The 16,470-nt window shown below is 35.4% G+C and overlaps 1 protein-coding gene across 1 annotated transcript; it reads right to left on the bottom strand.

The window, feature by feature from the left end:
* Positions 1-2,269: 2,269 nt before the first annotated feature.
* LOC101260427 (protein PHOSPHATE-INDUCED 1-like) lies at positions 2,270-4,391 on the bottom strand. Its single transcript, XM_010321880.4, has one exon. The coding sequence runs from the start codon at positions 3,351-3,353 to the stop codon at positions 2,415-2,417; it is 939 nt and encodes a 312-aa protein (XP_010320182.2). The 5' UTR covers positions 3,354-4,391; the 3' UTR covers positions 2,270-2,414.
* Positions 4,392-16,470: the final 12,079 nt, after the last annotated feature.

The raw sequence follows: 16,470 nt of genomic DNA, 5'->3' as shown, positions 1-16,470 counted from the left end.
AAAGATAACCCCATCAAGACTATCACTAACAATTTCGGTAAGTTGAATATTACAATATTGCTGCATGACAGCTAACATTTGATTCTAAGAGATTTCAAATCAAATTTTGAAAATTGGTCTTCAAAATTTGAATTCAATAGTTTGAAGACTTTCACTAGTTAAACTTAAAAAAAAAAAAAATTACTAACAAAATGCATATCCAAGAATAATTTTAAGATCCAAAAGTTACAACTTCAAATATTTAAATATTCAAATTTCAAAATCTATTGCCAAATTGGTAAAGTACTTTTTAGCTTGATTTTTTCGTTTTTTTTTTCTTAAAAATATTTTTATGGGATGATTAGTATCCTCATAGATGTTCCTATTTAGTTCAATTAATTCAATCAAATTCACAACTTTACAATTGAAAATAAAAGATATTTACTGCTTGGCAACCTCTCTTGTCGTTAAAAGAAAATCAAAAGTATCATTAAATCACGAGATCTATATTTAAATCATTAAAAATTCATAAAATTCCCAAATTGTATTATTCTCATCAAATTTGAAAACTTCCTAAAGTCCAGAGGATGTGGTTTCAGTCTATAAAAGCTCATGAAGCATAAAATTACTAGTTCAAAGAATATTTTTTTTAATAAATAACTAAATTACACATAACTAATGCAATACATAAATAAATGGATATGTGATTATTTTTTCTTAACCAATTTCTACGTTACTAAAGTTTCTACCTGACAAATGACCCTTAACTTACTCTGCGTAGACCACCATGTTTTCACACGGAAATATGAGTGTCAAATGGGCGGATTGGATTGACATTGAAAATATTAGAATGAGTTGATTAGAAATTGGGTTGGGTCTTGACTAACCCAAGTTTACTTTGGATTCAAATGGATTTGGTAGTGAGCTAAAAAATGGGTTGGGTCTTGACTAACCCAAGTTTACTTTAGATTCAAATGGATTTGGTAGTGGGCTAAAAAATGGGTTGGGTCTTGACCCACCCAATTTGACCCGATTCATTTCAATTCATTTAAGATATTGATATTTAACTTTTATAATTACAATTTTAATTTTGCTCAAGAATTTTTTGTTTAAAAAAATAACAAATGAATAGTTGAATCAAAAAAGATGTTAAATAGATAATAATTCATATATCTTCAATATAGGAACATATCTTAATAAAATAAAAAGTTTAAAAACAAGCTGAAATTGAAGATTGAATTGAGCTCAATTGAAAATTCTCTTCAAATAAATTAAACTTGAACGAGTTGAGAGTGAATCCAATTTAAATTATTTAAGTCCAATCCAATTTCAGGACGAATTGAACGGATTAACAATGTTTAGATACATTTTGACACCCCTGCAATGAAAGGTGACTATGCCTTTCTTTTCAAAAATCGATATTTTCTTTAATTTATCTAATCTTTAACATTTTATTTCCTCCGCATAATATTGCATATAAAATAAGAGTGGAAATAAGAAATGGGATGTGTGTAATTTAGAACTTACCTTATGGCATATGGGGTAGTATCTCCAACCTGGACTATCTTTATTTTTTTTATTAAAATATAGGTTTAGCAAAAATAAAATAATATTGGTTAGTATAGTTAGAGTTTATATAATTATATTTTATAATAAATTTTATTTTTGATATAGCTATTGTGTATATTTCGATATATTTATACAAAAGAATTGTTGTATAAGTAAATATTTAGAAACTATATAATAATAAGAATATATTTTTTTATAATCTGTGTTTATATAAAGTGAGAAAAAAAGTTAAATATAATATTGAGAAAAACATATTTATATTATATAATTATATATGTATAAAATAAAAAAGATATATATTTGTATTTATATATATTATTTTTCTCGCTTTATACAAATAGACACAATTTATATATTAGTGTTTATATAAAGTAAAAGATGAGAGCAAGATATATGAGTAGACACGTAAATGAAAAAAATATGTATGTGTATGTTGTGTGGCAAGCGAGATATCTAGAAAAAGAGACGAATTGCTAAAGCGTTTATTATATATTAAAATTAAATTAAAATGTGTTAATTTTAATTAACAAGTTGCTATTTAATACAATTACTTTATTTGACGGACCTAATATATTACATTAGACTTTCCTTTGAATAATCTCCTTTTAGGCAAAATGTTGAATGACACCTGGATTACGGTTTACTAAACAAATTACTTACCAATAATCACTAATCTTAGTAAACAGTAAAATTGCTTAAAAGTAAATAAGATTCGACAATATTTGTGAAAGCAAACCGAAGCAATTTGCTCTTCAATTTTCAACCTCAAACAAATCAATGAATCAAAAATTACAGTATTCACTAAGCTAGATTAGCTTCTTCTTCTTCGTGTACAACTGGTACTACATTTCTACCATTATTTATTTCTAGACTAGTGTTGAACAAGAAGATGTAGCAGGATCATATAAAGCAGGAACCAAGTATTTCCTTCCGTTTGTACCATGTGCATTGTAGCTTGCACCTGTTGTTTTATCCACCAATAAATCTCCAGCGTAGCCTGGGTAAGCACCCTTTGCGTACACACCAGGGCAAGCAGATGCAGCTTCCAATGGTGCATCTGCTTCGCCTTGATAGTAACCGTTTCCAAATGGGTTTGTTGCGGTTCCAGCTAATAAGCTAGCTAAGTTGATCACCATACCGTCAACACCCACATCGTTGTTTGGTGCACCCAATGGTGGGGTCTGTGGTCCGTAGATGGGCTGGTGGAATGGCCAGGCGCAGTAGCCAGGACACAGAGTCTCTGAGTTACCCACCCAAATATAAGCAAATTTATAAGTTTTTCCGTTAATCACAGCACCCTTAGAAGCCCCATGAGTTCCACATCGATTGACACAGAACCCATCAACCGCAACATCAGAGGCGGTCAATACAACATTAATGGCGTCTTTCTGTTCACCCTTTGATGCCAATTGCACGATTTGCTTCTGGGTTAGTGATTTTCCTAGAGAATAATTTTCGATGAGAACCTGTTTGCCCAAATTAAGGGAAAGGGTGTTCTTAGAATTAGCGAGATGGTAGTATTTTTCGGTGGTTTTCCACCATTGTGCTACTGATGGATTGGTTTTAGATGGAGTTGAAGAAGAAAGGGAGTTGATAAAATCAGATAGAATAGCTCTTTGGGATGGCTTGAATTTGCCATACCAAATCAGGTTTACAGAGATTTTGCCAGAAAGAAGTGCCCCCTTGTGGTATTTCAAAAGCTGCATTTGTGGGTCTTGTACTAAAGCAGTGAGCTTTCTGGAAGCGAAGCACACATTAAAGAAGGAAATAACAAGAAAGAGCTTCAAAATGATATGAGCAGCCATTGCTGATTTCTTTTTTTCTTCTATTAGAGGCTTATGAAGAGTATTAAAACAGAGAATAAAAGAGGAGAGGTGTGGGAATGAGATGAGATTGTTATGAAGAATAAGGGGGTATTTATATAAGAGAGTGATTTGGGTGTGAGATTATTTAATTTATTTTAATTAAAGAAAAGCATTAAAATAAGTCATGGAGGAACTCACTAAGAAAGTGACCATTGCTAAAATCAAACGCTATACACTTTAAGGTGAGGATGGAAAAAAATTAGCTTTAGCTAAATAGATAGGTAAATAATAATATCACAACAAATCAAAAAGAGCAATACAGCTTATTTACAGCATTTGCTTTTGGTCCATAAAAGTGGTGCCTGAACCTGCAGGACCACTATGGATGGATAATAATAATTGAATAACAGCAGTGACGATAAAAAGCAAAGGGTATATTAGGGATTTACAAGGTACAGAATTTGAGACGTTGAGACTCTACTGGGTTACTTTAAACAAACAAAAACAAAAAAGAGTATTCACAGGCTGGAAAATAAGATGTGGGGAAATGTGTGTGGAAATATGATGAAATGGAAAAGAGTCTAGCTGGCAAAAAGAAGTATTGAGAAATGTGACTGAGCATTCTTGTTTAAAATATTATATCTCGATTCTTTTTACTTGTTTATAAATGATATAATACTCTTTTAACTGTACTATATAAATTAAAAATAATTAAATTTTACTGAATTTTATAAGTGAAAAATAAAAAATAATCATTATATATATTATATTGAACAAGTAAAAATGAACGGAGAAAGCGTGAAGCTGCCGGCTAGTTTAGTGGACACAACAAAAGTCTCGTGAGATGCATATATGGCTACACTGCAGGCAGCAGCCTAGTAAGAGCTGAAGGAGCTGTGAAATTGAATAATCCAGCTGGATCTAGCTATCACGTGACAACTGTTATTTCCTATTTTGTAAATTACTTACTTTTATCTACTTTTTCTTTTTCTTTCTCTTTTCGGCTTTATGCTCTTTAAATTATTACAGTGTGTATTATCAAAATGAGATTAAATATGTATCTATAGTGGCAGTGATCACTTTTTGTATATGTCTCTAAATCTTTTGACGATATTAATTCTAATAACATTTAACTGATATCGATAAAAATTTTAGCACTCTTTATTAGTGTTAATATTTAATGCCATTAAAATTTATTTTTGTTATAGTGAATAATTTTGAGATAAAATATATGATTATATTAATTATATTTTTTTAGATGTAGTAGGTCATCTCATGTATACTCTAAGAGTTGATAATATCAAATATTTTGCTTGAATAAACTCGTTATACATAAAAGAAAATAAACATATACCCACGTTATTCTTCGAATTACAAAATGCTGTCAGATTAATTATATAATGTTAATTGTATGTTATCAAGGAAGCCATTCTCTAATCCCACAATAATGTGTTGGATTAGATTATTAAATTGTGCAAATATACATAAAATGGATAAACTAGCTGTTAATTTTTTGTGCAGTATCCAGAAATTTTCGCATCCAATGAACTCCAGTAATCAAGAATGCTAAACAAATCGATTTTAATTTTAAAATTTCACACTTACCAATTCTTAGTTGTCCGGTACATTGCACACTATATGTCAGATGACACTCCATCACTAAGATAGTATATCATAATTTATCTTATAATATAATTACGCACTTGAACAAATACAGCTTGTATTAGATGAGATAAAAAAAAAACAAATAAAACCTACTTCCTCTTTCCTGTACTATTTTAAGCGAGTCTTATTTTCAAAATATTTAAAAAGTGTTTATAATGAATATTTTTGATAACTAATACGAAACGAAGGAGTATCGTATGCTGATGAAAATAGTCACGGATACAATAGTGCAATTTCCTTAGTAACATCGCACTACGTTTGAAGAATTTTATATATATATACTTTTTAAGCATATTATCAAAAAAACATCATGGGAAAACTAGAGACATTCTCAAAAGTATCACGTGCAGTGTTTAAAGTTCAAGAAATGAGGTTCACGGGACTTTTTTTAAAAAAAATCTTAAATTTATAGATATAAATATTGGTTACTGTTTATATGATCAATTGGATAATGTAAGATTTGCTAACTTTTTCTTTTTTTTCTGGCAATTGAATGAGCCGTTAATTTTGAGGAGAGTGAGATATACGAACAAATATTTCACATCACAAATATACGTTATTTAATTTTTGAAGATAAAGTGATACATGAACATGTGAATTAAATAGTTAAGGTACGTAGAAATGGGAGTTATGCATAAATTCACGCAACTAGAAAAATAAAATAATAACTTTTTAAAATATATATTAGGTCTAAGGCTTAATTTGATCTGATATCAGATCAGGATTAATTTCACCTAATGTTGAATTCCAAAGTTAAAAGTGTTTATACACGAGATTCTAAGCATCGGAGGTGAGGGGAGCGTTAAACAATAGTAACAAAACTGATAATTTCTCCTAAAATTTGAATAATTCTTATGAGCTAAAGGTGTTATTATTATTATTATTATTATGCGGTCTATTTGCAATGCTCTTAAACCCCGGTAACCGTGACTTGGAGCTAAGAAATCAGCGTGTCTCACGGATGTTTCATTTTCTTTTCTGAAAATTATAATTTCCAGCTGTGGATTGTCACTAACCTATTATTAATTAAAATCCCTATGTTTCATTATTCCTAACCATTGCTTACCTCATATTTAGCTAACTACCTTCGTATTTTAAAATTATAACGTCGAGCTTATTTATCATTTTTTTTTGTTAAAGTCTCGATTAGATTTGAATCATATACTGTAAGTTTATTTAGTTTGCACTTCTATAAGATCTTTTTTTTATTTCAGACTCAAATTCACAACTTCTAATCGAGAATAAAGTGATCCTATTACTGTACCACAATATGATTTATAAGATTCTTTAAACGTAAAAAATTAAAAAGACCCCCCCCCCCCCAAAAAAAAAAAGATGATCGAGAAACAATAGAAAACAAAAAAGTCTACAAGGAACGTACAACTTCGAAATAGAACTTAACGGATTACTTATGATATCCAGCATCATCTTAGCTGTAAATGGTCCAACAATTTAGGAACTTTTTGTTTATATGTACCTAAATTTTAAAAAACTTCTGGAAAACTCTGACTATTTTTATATGGGTTGTCTAACACCTTGTTAGGTCGCATGCTCGTACAATATTGTATTGTGTTTTATTATGCAATGCTCATAAAAGTCATAATTCAAATAAATATATATAGTATATATAAGCAGCGGCCAGTGTATTTGACAAAAATGGTGCTAATAAATATTAATTTATTTTATTTTAAACAACCTAAATGTCCTTAAAGTAATTTTTAAAAATTATAAACTAAAAAATAATTTTGCACAAAAAAGGACAACTTAATGATGAAAAAGGTGTAACAAATTTTATTTGAGAAAAATTATTTTGGAAAAATACAAAAAAAAGAGAAAAAGATCTGATCAAACTGTAAGTACTTATTTAAACGCAAAATTCATAATTTCAAGATATTTGATTTATGAATTTTAGTTGTTTTAAATTATAAATCTCGACTTATAAGCATGTATGAACGCATAAATGACTATAAATTATTTATAAGTTGATCAAATTTATTAACTTTGTTGAATAGCTTCTTAGCAAGTGTTTGATCATAAACATTTTATAAAATTTAAAAAAAAATCTTTATAATATTTTTTATTTTTCAAAAACTTACTCGAATCATTTCAAAAGATATTAATTTTAAAATCTCAAATTTTTGATTTTTAAATTTTGAACTTCAAAATCTACGACTAAATCAAACTAATTTACTGAACAACTATACATGACAGTTAAGCACATGAACAAGACCTTCTATGGTCAATCGAATTTAATTTTTTTTTTCCCCTACAGAATCTTAATTGAATTAAATACAAGAAAATGTGAGTTTGAATATTTACAGTTGATGCATGCATTGAATTATAGAGGGATCCAATGAGGGAATATCATTTACTCTGCCTTACACCTTATCTGCCAAACATTTTATCTGGTCTTTTATTGTTTTAAAAAAAGTATTTAATATTGTGTAATCTGGTGATTATTACAGTACTTTTTATATATGAATTTTTACGTTTATCATACTACGTATAATTTAACTTGTTGAATTTTAATTTATAAACTTGTCTTGTACTTGAAACAAAGAAAAAGGGTAATCAACGAAATACAGATGATTTTTCTTAGATGTGCTCGGTAAATGCTAAGTGAGAAAGAAAATTTATATAGTTAGTTTATTTTTCAAGTTATTACGAAGGTGCTTGGATTGACTTATTAGTTGATTAATCTATTTTTAAATCAGCTTTTTATTTTAGAAGTGTTTGAAAATATAAAAATAACATAAAATAAGTCAAATATGACTTAAAATACGTTAAGAAGTGTTTGCCAAAATTAAAAATAATTTTAAGTAAGTTTAAAATGACATAAAAATCCTCCCTCTACTTTTTATTTTTCGACTTAAAAATTATTTAAGTTTCGCTTTTTGGTTTTTTTACTAAAAATCTAAGTATTATATTATTTTTAAATTGATCTAAATTTATAAGTCCATTTGTTTTTTAAGAAAATTACTATCTTCATCTATCTCTGAAGTGAACAGATAGATGTAAGTGCTCATTTTGATTGCGAACAAGTTAATTTATGATTAGTTATATATGGGATAAAAGTAATACTATAATTTTGGAATAAGTAACATGTAATAATTCATCTCGTAATGTTGTTTCAACTAAACATGAAATAAATTTAGCTGTTTTTCTTTTTGAAATTAATTTTTTCTTTATCTTTCCTACCAAATGCTATTAATTATTACAGTGTCCAAATAAAATCTTTGGTACCATTATAAACAAAAAAAGCTATGAGATAAAATTTTAGTACTATCTTAGCCCTTGTTCCTTTTTCGGTTATTATTTCTCGTAGTCGTATATCTTAAAACATCAAAGTTAGAGATATTTTATATTTGTTGGATCCTGGAATAATAGTGTGGATTATTATCAGTGAATAAAAATGATAAAAACACATGTGAGGTTCCTTTGAACCTTTTCCCCCCTAATTTATGAGGTGGAAATAATTTTTCAAAGAAATGATGTAACGACCTGTTTAGCCGTTTTGAGCAGCAGATTTTATTTCTGGAAAAACAGGCTGAGACGACGGAACCCACGATGGACCGTCATGAGCACGACGGACCGTCGAGGGGTCTTGTTTATAAACATTTAGAAATTTTGAAATTGGGTACTGAAAATCGACTCTCTGAACTTCGTAACGGAATGGCAGGACGGACCGTCACGTGTGTGACGGACCGTCACGTGTGTGACGGACCGTCACGGGCGTGACGGACCGTCACAGACTCTTTGGTGGAAATTGAGTCTTTGAACCTTGCGACGACCTGCAGGACGGACCGTCGCAGGCACGACGGGCCGTCACAGGCTGCGTAATCCCAGGCTGGGTCGGGTTTCTTTACACGTTTTAAGGGACGTTTTGGACTATTCCTACTTTAATTATAAAGTTAGTGGGTTTATGTTAATAAGTCTAATTACTTGGGGGTTAAAAGAGGTAACCTTGAGTAAATTAGTGGGTTATTATTGCCATCTTTATTCTTAATTATATGCTAATTAGGGTAAAAGAAAGAGGGTTTGAATAAGAAAAAGAAAAGAACAGAAAGAGAGAGAAGGAGAATCGATAGAGAGAGACGGACGAAGAGGAAAAACACAAGGCTTTGGGAAATTCTTTCTTGATCACTAGTCCTCGGTGGAGGTAGGTTATGGTTTCTCTTACGATATTCGTAGTAAACTCTTAATAGCGAATGATATGTATTGATAATATTGTAAACCCTGCTATGTGCTTAATTGTATGCTTGCATGAATGTAATTATATAATTGTGATTATATAAGCATGATGAAGTTATTGAATCCCAAATCTTGAAAAACCCTAATCTCTTTGTTAATGATGAGGCCTTGGTATAAAAGAAGGCGTGATGAACTAAAATAATGAGATTGATGATGCCTTGGTAAGAAAGAAGGCTTGATGAATTGATAGAAGGAGATTAGGGGATCAGGTTCCACGTTTCGGTACCAGGATAGTATATGAGGATCGGAGTGTCACGTTCCGACACCAGGATAGAATATGGATCGGGTGCCACGTTCCGGTACCAGGATAGTATATGAGGATTGGAGTGTCACGTTCCGACACCAGAATAGAATATGGATCGGGTGCCACGTTCCGGTACCAGGATAGTATATGAGGATCGGAGTGTCACGTTCCGACACTAGGATAGAATATGGATCGGGTGCCACGTTCCGGTACCAGGATAGTATATGAGGATCGGAGTGTCACGTTCTGACACCAGGATAGAATATGGATCGGGTGCCACATTCCGGTACCAGGATAGTATATGAGGATCGGAGTGTCACGTTCCGACACCAGGATAGAATATGGATCGGGTGCCACGTTTTGGTACCAGGATAGTATATGAGGATTGGAGTGTCACGTTCTGACACCAGGATAGAATATGGATCGGGTGCCACATTCCGGTACCAGGATAGTATATGAGGATCGGAGTGTCACGTTCCGACACAAGGATAGAATATGGATCGGGTGCCACGTTCCGGTACCAGGATAGTATATGAGGATCGGAGTGTCACGTTCCGACACCAGGATAGTATATGAGGAGCGGAGTGTCACGTACCGACACGAGAGTAATAAAGATAATGAATCTTGAAAGATGTTAATATACTCAATCTAATGAACCTAAATCCCAAATGAGTATGATGAAGAGGCGTGAGTCCTCATTGATGAGCTTGGTGTTGTAACCAAGGGTTATGATAATTGTAAATGCTGCATGCTAAGGATATTAGTTGATTTTATGATGTTATCTGATATATACTGTTTTCTATTTTGAGTTGGCCGATGATATCTACTCAGTACCCGTGTTTTGTACTGACCCCTACTTTTATGTTTTCTTCTTGTTTAATTGTGGAGTGCAGCAAACGTGCCGTCATCTTCGAATCAACAGTAACTCTAGCCAGTCTTCATTACTCCGGATATTAGGGTGAGCTAATGCTTCTAGCTTGGACTAGATCTTCCTCTTCATGTCTTGATGCCTTGAAGTTCTAGCATAGACTAGCTTTTATGTATTTTAGCTTCTTAGAAACTCTTAGATTTAGTAATTTGAAGTAGATGTTCTTGTGATGATGACTTCCAGATTTTGGGAAATAATAGTTATTGAATTGGTTTTTATTAATGAGTTTAAGTCTTCTGCATTACTTTATGTTGATAGTACATTGAAATGTTAAGGTTTAGATTTGGTTGGTTCGCTCACACAGGAGGGTAAGTGTGGGTGCCAGTCGCGGCCCGATTTGGGTCGTGACAAACTTGGTATCAGAGCATTTGGTTCGTTGGTCTCATCACACAAGAACGAGTCTAGTAGAGTCTTAAGGAACGGTAGGGGGACACCTTTACTTTTCTTTGAGAGGCTATAAGACTTTAGGAAAATTCCATTCTTTCTTTCTTTCTTTCGTGCTACTACTTGAATCCAATTGGTATCTAAGTGATACAAATTGGTATCTGACCATCTTCACTCTATTTCGCGGATGGTTAGAACTAGAGCAACGACTGCGCCAACACCAACATCGGCAAGACAAGAAGCGTCTGAGCCAGCCACTGAAGCTGTAGCTCGAGGAAGAGTAGCGGCAAGAGGCCGTGGTAGAGGTCATGGGAGGACGTCCTCTAGAGGAAGAAGACGAGCAGCTAGCCCTTCTGATTCTAGGGCGGTAACTCCTCCACCGACTGAAGAAGTAGTAAGAGAGGGTGAGGAAGGGGAAACTGAGCAAGTGCAGAATGAGGAACTACCACCCCAACCTACCCCAGAGATGATAAATCAGGTTCTTGCTTATCTTAGTGGGTTATCTGACCAAGGTCAAACACCTCCAGTGTTTTCTGCACCAGCACCTCAGGGTCCGGAAGTACAACAGGCAACTGCTGCGACTCCCCGCATGAATGCCTCATTGGACATATGCACGTTTCCACGTCTGACTACTGGGCCTATAATGACAAATGATCAGCATGAACTTTTCAGTAAGTTCTTGAAATTGAAACCTCCAGTCTTCAAGGGTGCTGAATCTGAAGATGCTTACGATTTTCTGGTTGACTGTCATGAGCTACTACACAAGATGGGTATAGTAGAACGGTTTGGTATTGAGTTCGTGAGTTATCAGTTTCAAGGGAACGCCAAAATGTGGTGGCGGTCACATGTTGAGTGTCAACCAACAGAGGCACCACCTATGACTTGGGCCTCATTCTCTAGCTTGTTTATGGAGAAGTATATCCCCCGGACTTGAGGGATAGGAAAAGAGATGAGTTCTTGAGCCTAGAGCAAGGTAGGATGTCAGTTACTGCATATGAGGCTAAGTTTCGTGCATTATCAAGGTATGCCACCCAACTTTGTTTCAGTCCACAAGAGCGGAATTCGCCGTTTTGTGAAGGGGTTGAGGTCAGAATTGCGGATTTTGGCCTTACAAGTTGCGGCTACGGCAAAATCCTTTCAAGAAATGGTTGACTTCGATGTAATTCTGGGTATGACTTGGCTTTCTCCAAATTTTGCAATCTTGGATTGTAACGCTAAAACAGTGACGTTAGCCAAACCTGGGATGGATCCGTTAGTGTGGGAGGGCGACTACACTTCCAATCCGGTTCGTATCATCTCCTTTCTTCGTGCTAAGAAAATGGTTAGTAAGGGTTGTTTAGCGTTCTTGGCACATCTTAGGGATGATACTACCCAAGTACCTCCAATTTAGTCGGTCTCGATAGTTCGTGAGTTTTTAGATGTGTTTCCCGCAGACCTTCCGGATATGCCACCGGATAGAGATATTGACTTCTGCATTGATCTTGAACCAGGTACTCGCCCCATTTCTATATCCCCTAATAGAATGGCTCCCGCGGAGTTAAGAGAGTTAAAGGCCCAACTTCAAGAGTTGTTAAGCAAAGGCTTTATTAGACCAAGTGCATCTCCATGGGGTGCTCCGGTATTATTTGTGAAGAAAAAGGATGGGAGTTTTAGGATGTGCATAGACTACAGGCAGTTGAACAAGGTAACTATTAAGAATAAGTATCCCATTCCTCGCATTGATGACTTGTTCGATCAGTTACAAGGTGCTTGTGTCTTCTCTAAGATTGACTTGAGATCCGGTTATCACCAATTGAAGATACGGGCAACGGATGTGCCAAAGACTGCTTTTCGGACCAGGTATGGGCATTACGAATTTGTAGTGATGTCTTTTGGTCTTACGAATGCCCCTGCTGCGTTCATGAGTTTGATGAACGGGATTTTTAAGCCATATTTGGATCTCTTTGTAATCGTATTTATTGATAACATACTGATATACTCTAAAAGTAAGGAGGAACATGAGGAGCATTTGAGAATGATATTGGAAATTTTGAGGTTGAAAAAGCTTTATGCCAAGTTCTCTAAGTGTGAGTTTTGGCTAAATGCAGTGTCCTTCTTGGGGCACGTGGTTTCTAAGGATGGAGTTATGGTGGATCCTTCTAAGATTGAGACAGTGAAGAATTGGGTAAGACCTACTAATGTGTTAGAAATAAGGAGCTTTGTTGGTTTAGCTAGCTATTACCGCCGATTTGTCAAGGGATTCTCTTCCATTGCTTCCCAGCTGACGAACTTGACTAAGCAAAATGTCCCATTTGTATGGTCGGATGAGTGTGAGGAAAGCTTTCAGAAGCTCAAGACTCTGTTGACTACTGCACCAATTCTCACCTTGCTAGTGGAAGGTAAGAATTTCATTGTCTATTGTGATGCATCCTATTCGGGTTTGGGTGCAGTGCTAATGCAAGAGAAGAATGTGATTGCTTATGCTTCAAGACAATTAAAAGTGCATGAACGTAACTATCCAACTCATGATTTGGAATTAGCCGCGGTAGTGTTTGCATTAAAGCAATGGAGACACTATTTATATGGGGTTAAGTGTAAGGTTTATACGGATCATCGTAGCCTATAGTATGTCTTTACTCAGAAAGATTTGAACTTGAGACAGAGGAGATGGATGGAACTACTGAAGGACTACGACATCACTATTTTGTATCATCCGGAGAAGGCGAATGTTGTAGCGAATACTTTAAGTAGAAAGGCGGGAAGCATGGGAAGTCTAGCTCACTTGCAAGCTTCTAGACGTCCATTGGCTAGAGAGGTTCAGACTCTAGCGTTAGATTAGAAGTAAATGAGAAGGGAGGATTTTTAGCTTGTGTGGAGGCAAGATCTTCCTTCCTTGACAAGATTAAGGGAAAGCAGTTTAATGATGAAAAATTGATCCGGATCCGAGATAAAGTGTTGCAACGAGAGGCTAAAGAAGCGACAATCGATGAGGAAGGTGTTTTGAGGATTAAGGGAAGGGTATGTGTACCCCGCGTCGATGATTTGATCAACACTATTCTGACAGAGGCTCATAGTTCAAGGTATTCGATACATCCGGGTGCAACCAAGATGTACCATGACCTAAAGCAACACTTTTGGTGGAGTAGAATGAAGCGTGATATTGTGGATTTTATTGCCAAATGTCCAAGCTGTCAACAAGTAAAGTATGAACACCAAAGTCCCGGAAGAACACTTTAGAGAATGCCCATTCCGGAATGGAAATGGGAGAGAATCGCAATGGACTTCGTGGTTTGTCTTCCAAAGACGATGGGTAAGTACGACTCTATTTGGGTGATTGTTGATAGGTTAACTAAGTCTGCTCATTTTATTCTGGTTAAGGTGACTTACAATGCCGAGAAGCTAGCCAAGATCTATATCTCAGAAATCGTTCGATTGCATGGGGTTCCACTATCCATCATATCAGATAGAGGTACGCATTTTACTTCTATGTTTTGGAAAACATTGCATGCGGAATTGGGTACTAGGTTGAACCTTAGTACTGCGTTCCATCCTCAGACCGATGGTCAGTCTGAGAGAACGATTCAAGTGTTGGAGGATATGCTTCGCGCATGTGTGATAGAATTTGGTGGTCATTGGGATAACTTCTTACCCTTAGCGGAGTTTTCATACAATAATAGCTATCACTCAAGTATTGATATGGCTCCATTCGAAACATTGTATGGGAGGAGATGTAGGTCTCCCATTGGGTGGTTTGATGCATTCGAGGTTAGACCTTGGGGTACTGACCTTCTGAGAGAATCGTTAGATAAAGTGAAATCTATTCAAAAAAAGCTGTTAGCGGCGCAAAGTAGGCAAAAGGAATATGCCGATCGAAAGGTTAGAGACTTGGAGTTCATGGAGGGTGAACAAGTCTTACTGAAGGTTTCGCCCATGAAAGGGGTGATGCATTTCGGTAAAAGGGGTAAATTAATCCCAAGGTATATTGGTCCCTTTGAAGTACTTAAGCGAGTAGGGGAGGTGGCTTATGAGTTAGCCTTGCCTCCAGGGCTGTCCGGAGTACATCCGGTATTCCATGTGTCGATGTTGAAAAGATACCATGGGGATGGAAACTACATCATCCGTTGGGATTCCGTTTTGCTTGATGAAAATTTGTCTTATGAGGAGGAGCCTGTTGCTATTTTAGATAGAGAAATTCGCAAGTTGAGATCAAAGGAGATTGCATCCATCAAGGTTCAATGGAAGAATCGACTAGTCGAAGAAGCCACTTGGGAGAAAGAGGCTGATATGCGAGAAAGATACCCCCACCTGTTTACAGATTCAGGTACTTTTTTTTGCCCTTGTTTTCCTTCTTGTGATCGTTCGGGGACGAACGATGGGTAAATTGGTATCTAATGTAACGACCTATTTAGTCGTTTTGAGCAGCAAATTTTATTTCTGGAAAAACAGGCTGAGACGACGGAACCCACGACGGACCGTCATGAGCACGACGGACCGTCGAGGGGTCTCGTTTCAAAACACTTAGAAATTTTGAAATTGGGTACTAAAAATCGACTCTCTGAACTTCGTAACGGAATGGCAGGACGGACCGTCACGGGCGTGACGGACCGTCACAGACTCTTTGGTGGAAATTGAGTCTCTGAACATTGCGACGACCTGCAGGACGGACCGTCGCAGGCACGACGGGCCATCACAGGCTGCGTAATCCCAGGCTGGGTCGGATTTCTTTACACGTTTTAAGGGACGTTTTGGACTATTCCTACTTTAATTATAAAGTTAGTGGGTTTATGTTAATAAGTCTAATTACTTGGGGGTTAAAAGAGGTAACCTTGAGTAAATTAGTGGGTTATTATTGCCATCTTTATTCTTAATTATATGCTAATTAGGGTAAAAGAAAGAGGGTTTGAATAAGAAAAAGAAAAGAACAGAAAGAGAGAGAAGGAGAATCGATAGAGAGAGACGGACGAAGAGGAAAAACACAAGGCTTTGGGAAATTCTTGCTTGATCACTAGTCCTCGGTGGAGGTAGGTTATGGTTTCTCTTACGATATTCGTAGTAAACTCTTAATAGCGAATGATATGTATTGATAATATTGTAAACCCTGCTATGTGCTTAATTGTATGCTTGCATGAATGTAATTATATAATTGTGATTATATAAGCATGATGAAGTTATTGAATCCCAATTCTTGAAAAACCCTAATCTCTTTGTTAATGATGAGGCCTTGGTATAAAAGAAGGCGTGATGAACTAAAATAATGAGATTGATGATGCCTTGGTAAGAAAGAAGGCTTGATGAATTGATAGAAGGAGATTAGGGGATCGGGTTCCACGTTCCGGTACCAGGATAGTATATGAGGATCAGAGTGTCACGTTCCGACACCAGGATAGAATATGGATCGGGTGCCACGTTCCGGTACCAGGATAGTATATGAGGATCGGAATGTCACGTTCCGACACCAGGATAGAATATGGATCGGGTGCCACGTTCCGGTACCAGGATAGTATATGAGGATCGGAGTGTCACGTTCTGACACCAGGATAAAATATGGATCGGGTGTCACATTCTGGTACCAGGATAGTATATGAGGATCGGAGTGTCACGTTCCGACACAAGGATAGAATATGGATCGGGTGCCACGTTCCGGTACCAGAATAGTATATGAGGAT

Source organism: Solanum lycopersicum, chromosome 4 (assembly GCF_036512215.1).
Source record: "Solanum lycopersicum chromosome 4, SLM_r2.1".
In the NCBI taxonomy this organism is placed as follows: domain Eukaryota; kingdom Viridiplantae; phylum Streptophyta; class Magnoliopsida; order Solanales; family Solanaceae; genus Solanum; species Solanum lycopersicum.
This window is presented reverse-complemented; position numbering and strand designations above follow the sequence as displayed.

Excerpts from the sequence above, each read along its gene's own strand:
- LOC101260427 (XM_010321880.4), bottom strand. The coding sequence starts at position 3,353 with ATGGCTGCTCATATCATTTTGAAGCTCTTTCTTGTTATTTCCTTCTTT.